At 47.3% G+C, this 14,319-nt stretch overlaps 1 protein-coding gene across 1 annotated transcript; it reads right to left on the reverse strand.

The window, feature by feature from the left end:
- Nucleotides 1-5,313: 5,313 nt before the first annotated feature.
- LOC120697194 (pumilio homolog 1-like) lies at nucleotides 5,314-12,016 on the reverse strand. The gene is made up of 9 exons (XM_039980345.1): nucleotides 11,200-12,016; nucleotides 8,909-10,143; nucleotides 8,526-8,667; nucleotides 8,328-8,435; nucleotides 7,723-7,935; nucleotides 7,522-7,632; nucleotides 6,307-6,501; nucleotides 5,996-6,170; nucleotides 5,314-5,905 (listed from the first exon to the last, which is right to left on the reverse strand). The coding sequence occupies exons 1-9, from the start codon at nucleotides 11,593-11,595 to the stop codon at nucleotides 5,865-5,867; spliced, it is 2,616 nt and encodes an 871-aa protein (XP_039836279.1). The 5' UTR covers nucleotides 11,596-12,016; the 3' UTR covers nucleotides 5,314-5,864.
- Between the last annotated feature and the right edge of the window lie 2,303 nt (nucleotides 12,017-14,319).

Raw genomic sequence — 14,319 nt, forward strand, 5'->3', positions numbered from 1 at the left:
TGTTGGTGGCCTTGAACTCAAGGTGCACCATGTACTTCAGCCGATCTCCGCTTGGGTCGATGAGGACCACACCAGCTCCGGCCCACTTCTTGTGGACGGACCCGTCAAAGAAGAGTGTCCAGTGGGGCTCGGTGAAGACTAGTGTCCTGACTTCTGGCTCCGGGGGTCCGGCGTTGAAGTTCGGGCCCCCAGAATTGCTTGGGAAAGGAGTCCATTCTGCTATGAAATCAGCCAGGATTTGGCTCTTGACTGCATGGCGAGGATGAAAGTCCAGTTGGAACTCAGCCAGCTCTGCTGCCTACTTGGCGATGTTGCCCGTGGCGTTGGAGTTGTGTAGGATCGCTCTTAGCTGGTAAGAGGTCACCACGACAACTCGGTGTGCCTGAAAGTAGTGGCGCAGTTTCCTGGACGCAATAAGTATCGCATAGATAAGCTTATGCATCTCAAGATGCCTGGCCTTCGCCTCGTGGAGGACTTCGCTGACGTAGTTGACTGGCTTTTGGATGGTTCGGACCCTGGCGGCCGGGTCCGGTTCGCCTTTTTCCACCACGTCAGGTCCTTGGGCCCCCAGCGGTTCTGGGTTCCCACTGGAACGAGGCTCCTCCGGACCCCATTGTCCGGGGTCCAAACCTTCAGACAGAGGTGAGGCTGACGGGCCCCCATGTCCGGGGTCCGGCTCACCATCCTTGGCCACCCTGGTGTCCCCCTGGCGAGTTTGCTCCGTCCTCTCGGCGACCAGCACCATGCTGACTGCCTCCGCAGACGCAGCAAGATACAGAAACAACGTCTCACCGGGCTCTGGAGCCACCAATACTGGCAGTGAGGTGAGATGCTACTTCAGTTCCTGGAAGGCTTGTTCAACCTCTTCGGTCCAAGAAAATGGACCGGACCTCCTCAATAGCTTGAAGAAGGGGAGGGCCCTCTCAGCCAGCCTCGATATGAAACGGCTAAGAGCAGCGAGAGATCCAGTAAGCTTCTGGACGTCCTTGATGCGGGCTGGAGGCCTCATCGCCTCGATTGTCTTGATCATGGCTGGGTTTGCCTCGATGCCTCGATGTGAGACCAGGAACCCCAGCAGCTTCCCTGCCGAGATGCCGAAGATGCACTTCTCGGGGTTCAGCTTCGTGCGTGTGGTGCGCAGCCGGTCGAAGACGAGGGACAGGTCCTCAACTAGTGTTGACCCTACCTTGGTCTTGACCACAATGTCATCAACATACACCTCAACAATATCTCTGACTAGATTACAGAAAGTTTTATTCATAGCTCATACAAATATGGGTAAGGCATTCCTCAGACCGTATGGCATGACTATATAGCAATAAAGCCCATCTACTGTTACAAAAGCAGTATGCTTCCTATCCTCTCTAGACATCTGAATCTGGTGGAAACCAGAGTATGCATCTAGGAAAGACAAAAGATCACACCCGGAGGTGGAGTCCACGATCTGATCGATACGTGGAAGAGGATAGGGATCTCTAGGACATGCCTTGTTGAGGCTGGTGTAGTTGATGCACATCCGAAGCTTCCCGTTGGCCTTTGGGACGACGACCGGGTTGGCCAACCACTCGGGGTGGTGGACCTCCTCGATGAAGCCAGCGTGTAGGAGCTTGCGGACCTCTTCACGGATGAAGTTCTGCCGCTCCACGGACTGCTTCCGAGGCTTCTGGCGCACCGGCGTGGCATCGGGGTAGATCCTTAGATTGTGCTCGATCACTTCCCTTGGGATCCCGGGCATCTGTGACGGTTCCTAGGCGAACACGTCCACATTTGCCCGGAGGAAAGTGATGAGCGTGTCTTCCTATTTCTCCTCCAGGTTCCCCGCGATGCGGGTGGTCCTGGAGGAGTCCGCTCCGATCTGCACCGTCTTCACGGGAACATCATCCGGACCAGACGGCTGAACCTTAGGTGCCTTTGCAGGCGCCCTGGGTTGCGAGGTGGACGGATCCTCCTCGGAACGTGTAGCCTCTGCCGCCAGAGCATGCAGCCTCTCAACTGCAGTGACGGCAGCGGTGTGGTCACCCCGCACGGTGAGGACACCGGCAGGGGAAGGCATCTTCAAGACCAAATACCCATAATGGGCAATGGCCATGAAGCAGTAGAGAGCCGGCCGGTCAATGATGGCGTTGAACGGGAGGTTCACCTCCGCAACATCCAACTGAACGCTCTCTGTGCGGAAGTTCTCCTCGGTCCCGAACATGATAATCGAGCATCTTCTCGTCACGTACCTCCTGTCGGAAAGCAGTGATAATAGAGGCATCGGAGATACGAGGAATGGTACCCCGTACCTTGGTGAAGCGCGAGATGAATGCCCGGAGCGTTTCTCCGGGTTTCTGCCTCACAGCGTGGAGGTGGGCCTCCACACCATGCTGCTGGTATGCACTGGCGAAGTTCGCAGTGAACCTCGCACAGAGCTCCTCCCAAGAGTAGATCGTCCCAGGAGTAAGGTTCATGAGCCAAGTTCGGGCTGGCCCGGTCAAGGCTACATGAAAATAGCTCGCCATGACGGCGCCGTTCCCACTAGCTACTGTGATGGCGGTAACGTACACCTGCAGGAATTCCGACGGGTTAGTGGTACCGTCGTACTTCTCCGGCAGGTGCGGGCGGAACTTGGATGGCCATGCCACCGCGCGGAGGTGCTCCGCCAGCGCAGCACAGCCCACCCCAGCCACTGGGGCACCCGACTGTATCCGGGCGTTCACCGGAGGCTTGGGTGCCACCACGTCCAAGTCGGCGTTGAGGTTGCGGCCCTCAATGTTGAGATGGTGCTCTCGCGCCCTCTCTACGGAGATGCGGGCGTCCTCACCCGCGCGCCTGCGGTTGAGCTCCGCCCACAGGTCTTCTATCCGTGCACCCCACACTGTGGGGAGCGCACGGATGCCGACGCACCCCCCTAGCGCCGGTGGTAAGGTACCACCGCATTGCCAGACGGAGGTCGTTGCCCAGTATTTGTAGAACTGGGGGAGGCCTGAGCCAGATGGAGAAGACGGTCGACGTCATCCCGCCACTGCCTCAGGGCGTCTGGCGATGCTGCAGCAGCCGGGGGGTTGCAAAGCAACTCCCTAGCTGCTGCCAGCGCTCCGCCGCTCGCAGCTTGTGAGGGGGCCCTCGACGGGCGCCCTGACTCTTGCCGACGAGCAGCACGCACTGCCGCCGACGGTGGTTGCCCCTAGAGCAGGAACGAGAGAGGCGTGTGGCGTGGAGGACGCCACACCCTCCATCATCTCCACGTCGTCCACCCAAACCATGGAGACGAGCAAAAGATGAACCAAAACCAGCTATGTCCCCCTACCTAGCGCGCCAAATGTCGTGGTGTGGCAAACCACAGCTGGGTGGCGTAAAGCACCCGCCTAAACCCAGAGGGTGAGTACTCGGGGGTTAGCTAGCGACTAGTTCGATCTCGCTCAAGAACACGATGAACACAACAGGATTAGAGTGGTTCGGGCCGCCGGAACGTAATACCCTACGTCCACTGTGTGTTGTATTGCCTTGCCTCGGGAGAGCTTGCGAGAGCTCGTGTGTGCTTGTGAGAGCTTAAGTGTGCTCTAGAATCCTCTGAGAGCCTGTAGTGTACAGCGAGCGCCTCCCTTTTATATCTCAAGGGGACGCGTACATGGCCGTTGGGTCCCCGACAGGCGGGCCCAACCGGTGCAGTATAGAACGTACTATTCATACATTATGGCGTCGCAGGCGAAGGATATTTCTCTCCTGGATTCCCTTGCCTGCTCCTGGAGTCCCCTGTTCAGCATGTCCAGGCGATGTCTTGTCGGAACGGCGACAGGTGTAGCTAGCGACGTCGCCTGCCACGTAGCTGAACGGGCCGTGTAGCTTGCGGCGTAGGTGGCATGATGGAAAAGTGCCGTGCCGTCGTATCCAATTAATGCGGCAGACAGGCTCTGCGCGGGTGCGGCGCAGGCGGCTGCACTGTGTACCTTGGTAATACGCGGTGCATAGTGAGGCCTGACAAAGGCTGCCCCGCGTGCCGCGGTGGCAGAGCACGCCTCAACCATACGCATTGAATGCGGTGGGTGGGCGAGTCTTCCAGCAGAAGGCTCGCGCACGAGCCCGCGCCCGCGCCTCCGGGACACGCGGCGGCTCCGGGACATACCGCCGGGGGTCCGGATGGACGCGGGAGGTCCCGGACCCCTATGGGGGTCCGGGGCCTCGGCTGTCAACTCGGAGCTTCCCTTCCTCAGGGATACGTGGCGTCTCCGGATCCGTCCCCAAGCGGGGAACGGGTCCGGGGCCGTTGGCCTGGTGAGGTAAGGGCCTGACCCGTGGGGCCTGGCTGCTCCGGCCTTTGGGCGTAGTTACGGATAACTACGCGGATCCTGCCTTGTTGCAGTAGGAGTGGATATCCCTGCTATATGGTACCGACAAACACAGTTACTACCTGCTCTAGCAGACACGGGGATCACGAGGTGGCGCGTCCTTCTTGTTTCCGCTTTTTGCAAGCTATAAACCACTCAAATTGAAGTGTTTACAATCAAAAACTTGTACATCTCATTCTCATCAGGGGGTTACAGTTTTACCTTTTTATATAAAAACACCATCTCTATCCAAGATTATACAAAAAGATACGAATGAGTTTTTTTATTTATTTCGCCGAGCCATCATCTGTTCGAGGGCCGATACCACTCATGTCAATTATTGTCAGGTGATCGGTAGGGCCTTAATTTACTTTTCAGCAGCTTTGACGACCATTTCTACGATTAGTACGTGCAGCTCTCGAGAAGCCGATCGATGTATGTTGTTCTGTGATTGTTTAATTAGTGAAACTTCTATGTTTAATAAGTGATGGATATGAATCCACATGCTGCACTGGAACATTCAGACTTAGCCTTCTAGGTCAGCTTTAAGGGAGGACTAGTGTTGGGCTAGAGAGGTGATGTGTTTGGATGGTGTCATTAGCATGTGGGCATTCAGTTAGGTAACTGTCCCGGACAACACAGCTGACTAATTTTATTAAGGCGATCTAATCATTATTCGCTGGCAAAAAGAATTAAACGATATGCTACTGAGTGCTGGCGACTTGACAAACCAAACAAAATAACAAAGCCCCCAGGCCCAAGGCCGCTACATCACTGAATATACGCACGAGGCACTGTCAACAGCTTAATTTCTTCACACACGAACAAGGTGCAACACCTATAATAGAACATGTAAAATTTCGCTCTCTTCCTTCAAAATTCAAATAAAAAGAACCATCATTCTCATCGACCAAAAAAAAAAGAAGAATATCCAAGAGTGCGACATTGTGAAACAGGCATGCCTGCCTATGTTCACCTTGGAAGTCATGTTTGTCTCAACCAAAACTAGAAATGAAACATTCACATCTTAGACCTGGATTACATGAGACTCCATTTGCACAAGAAACAAGTCATATTACATACCAAACAGTCCAGGAAAGCTGGTACTAATAATTCAGCTTAACTGTAAACGAAGGCTAGTGCGCCTCTGCTTATGTTACAACAAAGGACAAACAACAGGAAGCCACTACTATATCAACAGATACAACCAGAGGGCCAATGGCTTCGCGGCTTTTCTTTTAGACAGCTAACAGCTTACTTTCTCTCACTCTAGTGCTAAATTTAATTTGTACAGCACCAGATTAATAAACGTGCTTCTTACTCCCCTCCATCTTCCTCCTCTTTACAGCAGCTTGCACATCAAACTTGCATGCATCACTCCTCCCTTGATTCTGCGTGGGGTCTTCAGCTACAGGATTAATGTACACTCTTCGGCGCAAACATACAGTATTTATTTCCGGCAAAGGCCAAAAGGGCCCTTTTATAAGGTTTTTAGTAGAGAAAAAACGTGAGTGCAAACCTAGCAACTGTTAGCTGTACAACTAGATTGTTTGCCCTTCAGGCAGCAGTGCATGCTGGTTGAAGCCCAAGGCGCTTCTCTGCAAGCATAAGAATATATACATTGTTAGCCCCCTGAATACGGACACATAATGTGAAGTACTGCAGTAATAAAGATAGGCCATATATACCTCCAGCAGCAACAAGTTTCTCTACACGTGCTACTATGTGCTTCCCATAAGTGTACTTCTTGAGGGTGTTCAGGTGTGTTTTTATCCTTGTAAGGATCATCTCTCTCTGCTGATCATCACAAGTTTCTAACACCTTCTGCACCACATAGTTAGCAAACTGGTCTTTCATCATAACCTAGCAACCACAACGCAAACCATTTCAGTAAAGCCTGAAGAAACTGCAAACTTCCAACAAATCCATTAGCCAGATAAGTGGAAAAACATTTGACCTATTCTGCTTAAGAATATTTACAGAAGGGAGTGTTTCATACCTCAAGAGGTTCACTTTCACTGGTAGATCCAAGCATCTCACCAATAAGAACCTGGCGCTCTACAGGATTTCCAAAGGCTAAGCACTTCTCAATGACATTTGAAGCAAACTTTTGCTGGCTCATTTGCACAATTTGGCCAATTAACTTCTCAATAATAGCAGATCTCTCATGGGGTTTGCCGTGTTCTAGAACATGCTGTAAAGTTCAGCACATTGCTAGTTAGAAACAAAATATTGAGAAACTGAAACCCCTAACATAAATGAATCAAAGGAGAAAGTCCCGATGATCCTAGAAGCAGGGCTAAGAATGCAACAATGGCTATCCCGTAAAACACATCGACATTGTAAGTTCCACATTTCACTAGTGAATCAATCATAATTCCTAAAAGAAGAATACGTACACTGGTTCCAGAGGGGAAAAAATAACACATTGGGATGTTTGCTGTCAAACATTTCAACTTTTGGCAGCAAAATTATTTTTTTATTCAATTGCCCCAACAGAAAAAATATGTGTAGAGTTGTCCCCAAAAATAATTCCATAATATTTACAATTTTATAAACACAACATCAGCAGTCCAAATCAGGTTGAAGGCTAGTTTCCTCCATGATAATACTATTTATTTAGAACTTGTGGAAGTAATAACTACCTAGCACCATATAGCTACAAAAATCCATGAAGTTTCCTACACATCAATTGGAGAAAGCATAAAAGGAAACCACTTAAGATATCAGAACAAGACAGCAATGGAATGTCCATACTGAATTAACAAAATTCAATTTATGCCCAACCTAGGTGCTCAAATGTTTGTGGTGAAACAATTGCAACAAGTAACATGTAATATTATAGTTTACATGAATTGAATGGCAACTAAATTCTAAAATCACTCAGTTTGACAATATCAAGATACTAGAATAATAATTGCACCTCTAAATTATACTCATGTATGCATATTTATTTGTTACTAACTTCAAGAAGAGACTGCAAGCTCTAATATTCACTTAACGGCAATTCCTGAACAGCAGCATAGCTGATATACAAAATAGTCCACCTCCATATCATTGGAAGGAGGGAAGGGGATAAGCAATCCACATTCCAGTATTGATCGTACAAGCTATCAGGCAAGCAACATACTACAGTCAACATAATTGCCCACCGAAACAAAACCAGGTAAGCAGGCACAGCATGTATTTCCTTCGGAACTGAACATGCACTGACCTGAACAACATAATTGCCATACTGGTCCTGAGCAAGCAAGCAGACAGACTGGAGAATCTCATCCATCATTATTTGCTGTGTTTTGGGATCATCACAGTGCTCCAGAACCCTCTGTAGCAATTCATGTGAATAACAAATAAGAAATTGCATACTACTACTGGTAAAGCTCCAAATGGATGAGAGAGTGATGTGCTAGCATACCTGAATAACTCGACAACCATATGGATGAGTGGATAGCATTACAACTTGGCCATAGAATGTTGAGACGATAAACTCAATAGCATGCTGAGGAATGCACTCTATGCATTTTTGTATCACATGGTTCCCATTTTGATCACGTACACAGCGCATGACATGTCCCTCCAGCTCCGCAACCATTTTAGTCTGCAGATCTAAATCAACAACCTCTATAGCCTGCATATGTATCATCAATAGCATCAAGAAAACATATTGCCCATTACAGTCATGAACCTAATTATGTCAATTCTACAGATGCAAGGGGTTAGACAATTGTACAAGGACACACAAAATGCATGCAATTAAGCTTTCCAGCAATCATCTAACATATATTTCTCACACAACTGCTTCAGTGGTTTGCTTTACATGTTCTCATACTTTGTTTTGCTATTTGGAAGAGAAAATTATGGACCAATAAAACTACAATATGTAAGCCAAATGACAATTTGATTGCTCAGAAACAAGAAGCTAGCAAGGCAAAAGAACAACAAGCTCTGCTTATTGAATAACCACAAAAAATTAAAAAAAAAACATATTTGTTAGGGGGGAATATATCAACTGACAAGCACCTTCTGTATAACCCGGCACCCATACATCTGAAGACTGAGGGCAAGGACACGTCCAATAAGTTGACCAGCCAATTCCTTTATCTGGGCAGTGCTTCCATGCTCGAAAAACTGAGAAAACAAAGGATCAATGATAATTAAGAGAGGATATAACACAGTCAACCTCAAACAGATATCTGGGAAGCGCTTTCAAGTCCCTACCTTTTGAACAACGTAATTTCCAAATACATCAGTCATCAATGTGAGAGCTTGAGGCATGATTTCCGAAAAAACCATGTCTTTTTCTTCAGTACTTGCTGTTTCTAGCTTTTGTTGTATGAACCGACTCCCATATTGATCCGCACTACAAAATATTCAAAAATTAGTGAGACAACACAGAAAGCTTTCAGGAAGTAGAAATAGTGAGTAAGTCTACTTTGTGATGGAAAACATTAGCAATAAGTGGCTGGGTCACTATATAGTTTGAAAATGTGCAATCAGGAAAGAACTTCTAAGCTATGGTGTATCCTTTAACAATGCAAGTCACTAAGATAATTGGCATGTTAGTATAATATGATGTTTACGACAACATAAATGAGGTGTACCTGAACTCAACAACGTGGCCAGCTATTTCTGAGAGCTCATACGATTTACTTTTGTTGCTCTTGAATTCCTCCAGAAGAGAGGGCATCAAATTGGCATCCATCTTCCCACTCATGCCTGAATTCCATGAACCAAAGGAGCTACCAAAGTTTCTCATTCCTGATGGAAAGCGCATGTTGCGATCACCATGCCTAAGCGGGCTGCCTGGTGCAATAGGTGAAGAGGGGAGCACAGGACTAGTCAATGGACTTCCACCATAACCAAGGTTAAATCCAAGATTGCCATAGTAACCATATTGCTTTTGTGACTGAAGTAAAGGGCCAAGGTTAGCTTTCTGAGGACCAAGTAAGTCCATGTAAGAATTCCCCAGATGGCCCCTGTCCATGAGAGGATCATCACACGTAGCTGCAAGTTGAGCAAGGTACTGGATATACGCTGGATCAATAGGAGTCTGAAGAGAAGGTGATGCAGTGGGACTTCCAATTCCACTGTAGTTTAGCATGTTAGACATACCAGCTAAATTTTGTCTAGAAGATACGGTCCCACCAGGGGATCTAGAACCAATCCTAGGGGAAGCAAAGCCAGATCCAAGTGACAAATTGTCAAATGATGTGAAACTGCCAGCATTAATCTGGTTTCTCATTGTAGATGAATTGGCCAAATTTGCAGAATAGCTATCAGGTACTTTAGACTGTCCATGCTCAGGACGTCTCATGTAGGAGTGCTGCTGATTGCCATTTGCTTGGTCACCCTGTCGATCAAACAGGAACTTCTGGACATTATCAACATCCTGATAGAGCTGAGACTGGTCCATAGTTTGCCCACTCATTGCCCTAGATGATAAGCTCATCCCAGATAAAGCTGCCACAAGATCATCAGGTTCACCTATAGCAGATGAGCTACGGCGGAAAGAAGATGAACCACCATTAATCTTCTTGTCATTAGCACTAACTTTCACACCAATAGGAGGTAGAGACGGACTAGGGGCCCTTCTCACAAGCTCAGGATCTGGAGATGCACTTCGAGAAAGAGATGACCCTAAAATAGAAGCATATGTATTTGATGATAAATCATTGTTCTGAATTTCATCCAAGCCTCGCGAATTATTACTAGAGTGCAGGCCTCCCATAGCTCCAGGTCCACGATGTAGGCCATACTGTATTCCAGAAGAACCTAGCAAGTCATTACTATTGTGGTTGGCAGTCTGCCTATCCATATCCCGTTGGTAAGAGTCTTCCTGCACCAATTACAAAAAGATGTACAAATCTGATTTAGATTAACTGAAAAGCAGAAGGAAATAGCGGCAACAAAAACAAGGAATCTTAACATGTTGATGCTCAAGACAGGAATTCAAGGATTCTACATTACATAGTCGTCAACAAGAACAAGATTGACGTAGGGCATTCAACTGAGCAAACCACAAAATTTAGAAGATTCTATGTATGACCTAACGGAGACAATGGCTCTGCCAATGCATAAATGTGTTGCAATTGATAAGCTACAACAGAAGGTTGCCAGCCATACAGGTGCATCTAAGTAATACACTAGTGAAATATGAAGCAGTGCTTCCCATGATCCGTATGTCATTTCGAAAACCATGAACTCTTCAGAACTAGATTGGTTAATTAGTATCCTGACATCTGCAACACCTTAATGAGCAAAATCAGAACAGCTTGCTGAAAATGTTACTTAGCTCTCTAAACAAGGAAAGTGAGTATTATTCTGTCCCTTGTGTAAACTCAAACCATGTAATCTTTCCATGTATGATATTTTGATCACAATAAGTCAGATAATATAAAGAAGTGCGCCTGCAACAGATCAACAGATCCCATAACAGTAGAATAAAGACATCAATCAAAATCCACAGGTCTAAAGTGGAATCACGCATTCACTTAGTTTCAATAAAAAAAGTGGAATCAAGCATTCACACGGCAGTGACTGCACAATGACTGGAAACCTAATACATGTCAAACATAGTAAATCTATAAGATGGAGGAGCATCTGCCTTGCAAAAAAAAAAAAGAAACAGTTGAAACGAACAATAGAAGAAGCAAATAACGGTTAAAAATAGTATTTCACCGCTAGCTATACACCCTACTAGTCCACTATAAGTAGGATGGACTCAGACTCGTCACTCAGCAGTCAAAAATAGCAGCATGACACGCAACTAGTACAAGGTCAAGGCATTCTCACAAGACGTATACTAGCACTGAATGAAGATACATGTCATACTTAATAAAAACTATAGAAAAAAAGAAAGGGGGAGAAAAGATTCGATCTTTGATCTTTCCACCTGAAAGACGTTGGAGAAGCTCCTCTGGCGACCAAGATCGATCCCGGGCAGTCCCGCCGTCCCTTCTGCAGCCGCCGCCTGCGGCTGCTGCCTCCTGCCGTCCCCGATCCCACCGAGACCAGAGGAGCGGAGGCGGTGGTGCGAGGAGCGCCAGTCCTCCTTGGAGAGCAGCGGCGGCGGGAGGCGCGGGTTGAGGTGCGCATTGGAGTAGTAGTAGCTCTGGTAGGCCGGGTCGGCGCGGAGCTCGTCGTCGAGGAAGAGGCTGCCGGCGGCGGCGGCGGCGCCCATGGCGCCCTCGACGGTGGGCGGCGCGGAGCCGCTGCGGAAGACCTCGAAGTCCCGGTCCGCCTCCGCGCCGAACGCCTCGCCGCCGCGCGCCGCCATCTCCGTCACCATCGCGGGGGGCGCAAGAAAAGCCAAGATCTTTAGGGTTTAGCGCGCTAGAATCCCGCCATTACCGTGCTCCCGCGACCAAAACCGAGAAAGCCGCAGCTTTTAACAAGAATTATCCGCGGAATGAGCACTAGCCGAGATCGGGAAGCGGCAAGAACCGATTTTGGCTGCTCAGAGTGGACAAATCGGGGACAGAGCTTCCATCTGCGGGAGAGCAGGCGTTCGAATTCGGCGAAATGGTGCGGATTTGCGAGGGATGGGAGCTCCCCTTTTCCCCTGCAAGTGTGAGCAGTGCCGTGCTGGTAGTGGGGGAAGAAGAGTGGAGACTGGAGAAGAAAGGAGTCAGGGTCCTGGTTGCGGCTCGATTAAGTACAACGGCCGGAGCGATTTGGGTCGTTGGATCCGGGGTTGGACGGGCAAGATCTCTCCGAGGGCTTTGGGTCCCTAGGGTTTTGTTGATGGGGGCTGGATGAGAGATGGAGAGGAAAGAGAGATGCCAAGCTTGACCTGCTCTCTTTTTTGTTGTTTAGAAATGGAAAGTTGATGGTACTATACTAGAACCTGCGTGCTTACTCCATTGGTGTGTGACTGACTGAATATGTTGTAGAGTAGAATCCCTTTCTTTTTCGTTCATAATATACATGCTGCTGCTGCTACTTTGGTGATTGAAAGAGATGTTTTCAGGTGAGTTTCTCCAAAAAGTCCATTCTTCTCCAAGCAGGTTCCATCCCTTTTCTTTTTCTGCTGCCCTTTAGGCTAGATTTGGCAAATGCCGTTGTTCTGTTCAGACAGATTACCAGCTCGAGCTTGTGTTACAAAGATAAGGCGTTGTTTAGATGCGAAAACTTTTTGGTGTAAAGTACTGTAGCACTTTCATTTGTATTTGATAATTATTATTTCGTCATGGATTAATTAGGCTCAAAAAACTCGTCTTACATATTATAGACAAACTGTATAATAAATTATTTTGTTTTGCTACATTTTATACTTCATGCATGCATTGAAATATTTGATGTGATGGAAAATCTTTTAAAATTTTGGAATGTTAAAGGCAACTAATAAAGACCTAAATAAATATAGCATAACTCTGTTTTCGTTCCTGGCATGGTACGGTATGACCAGATATTTGGGCCGCTGCTCTAGACATCAGATTTGCGTGCAGCGCAAAGAATCACAATCATAAGCCGTGCATTGAGGTAACACCAGTGTATCTTCGCTTCGTCTGCCCCCTCTTCTCCGGATGAACAAGAACAGCCAGCACAATTACCACAAAAATGAAGCATAGTTGCAAATGAAAATAAGGCATTTTTTTAACTGATGGGTCAGAATCTCAAAGACACAACTAGGGTTTACAAATCCGACCGGTCCGGTCAAACTGGCGGGCTCCGGTTCCGGTATACCGGACCGGTTTGACCGGAAACCGGTCCAAACCGGTTGGATTCAAATTTGAATTCAAAATCCCCAGTGCTACCGGTTTAGACCGGTATACCGGCCAGTTTGACCGGTTTACCAAGTGGGCTTTAATGGGTCATTCCATTTTTTTCCTTTTTTTTGTTTAACTTCAAATGCCCGAAAATTATATTAAATGAACGGATTTTTGAAAAAATTTGACACCATTATATTCGTCGCACCTTGATGTATTTTTAGAAAATTTTTAAGAATTTTTTATTTTTTTAATTCAAATTTAAATTTTGAATTTGGGCCGGTTTGATACCGGACCAAACCGTAACCGGCCCGGTCCGGTTTGACCGGTTAACCTGGACACAACACAGTGTGATGCCGTGGAGAGTCTGTAATCCTGGCAAGGGAAAGGAAGCAAGGGACCCAAAAGTCCATAGGAGCAGTGTAGTAAGAAGTAACCGTGGGTAGAAAGTGAAACTGTCAAAGTGCTGGAGCTGGTGAGTAGAGTAAGGTAGTAGTGACTAGTGATGAGTACGTGCACGGCGCAGGCAGTCTGCTGCTGCTGCTCTCGTGCGCGCTGTCGCGTGGGCAGTGGACCGGGGAGGAAGAAGATGGAATATGGAGAGCACGTGACGGATCGGACAGTGGATTAGCCGCTCCAAATCAACCATTAGCGCTAAGCAGAGGAGGAAGTAAAAGGTGAAGAGAGGGCAGGCCAAAAGAAAGAAGGCGTGCCATCACCAGCAGCCCGTGCGTGCATCTCGAGGCGGTCAGAGTCCACCGTCACTCAGGCTCCCAACCTCTCGTCCACTCAACTCTTTATTTTTTTTCCTAACATTTTTTTATCATATATATATGACAGGAAAAAAATCTATTCGACCGTTCTATAACAAATCGAATTAGAGCACAGAAAGGGCTAAAAGACGAGCGTGGATATGACTTGATCAATGGCACATACGATCCGATGAGCCGGCCAAACACTGGGACAGTGTAAAATAAGGAGAGAGGCCATGGCAAGCTCCTTTCAAAGCTGGAAAAAAAGACAAAGAAAGATCCCTCACAGAGCTGCTGGTCATCGCTTCATTCTTTTTCTTTTTCTTGAGCATCTTCAAAGAGCTCTTGTATTTTGGGTGAATTTTTTTTAAAAAAATATCCAATAGAAATTCTATCTACCTCGTCTTTTATTCTCGTTTTCTATCCAGGGGATGTCACTAGGCATCTTTGTCTGAGCGCTAGCCATTCTTTTTTTGATTTTGAAGAAACTATTAGATTTTATCCCTTTTTCGCTAGCTATTTCATTTTATATAATAGATATATCAGAATTTT

The sequence above is a fragment of the Panicum virgatum genome, chromosome 3K (assembly GCF_016808335.1).
Source record: "Panicum virgatum strain AP13 chromosome 3K, P.virgatum_v5, whole genome shotgun sequence".
NCBI lineage: Eukaryota > Viridiplantae > Streptophyta > Magnoliopsida > Poales > Poaceae > Panicum > Panicum virgatum.

Bases quoted from the DNA above. Each gene is read 5' to 3' on its own strand.
- LOC120697194 (XM_039980345.1), bottom strand. From the start codon at position 11,595: ATGGTGACGGAGATGGCGGCGCGCGGCGGCGAGGCGTTCGGCGCGGAG. The intron at 10,144-11,199 runs GTGGAAAGATCA...TAATTGGTGCAG, and splicing joins GCTTCTCCAACGTCTTTCAG to GAAGACTCTTACCAACGGGA. The intron at 7,633-7,722 runs GTATGCTAGCAC...GAATTGCTACAG, and splicing joins ATGGTTGTCGAGTTATTCAG to AGGGTTCTGGAGCACTGTGA.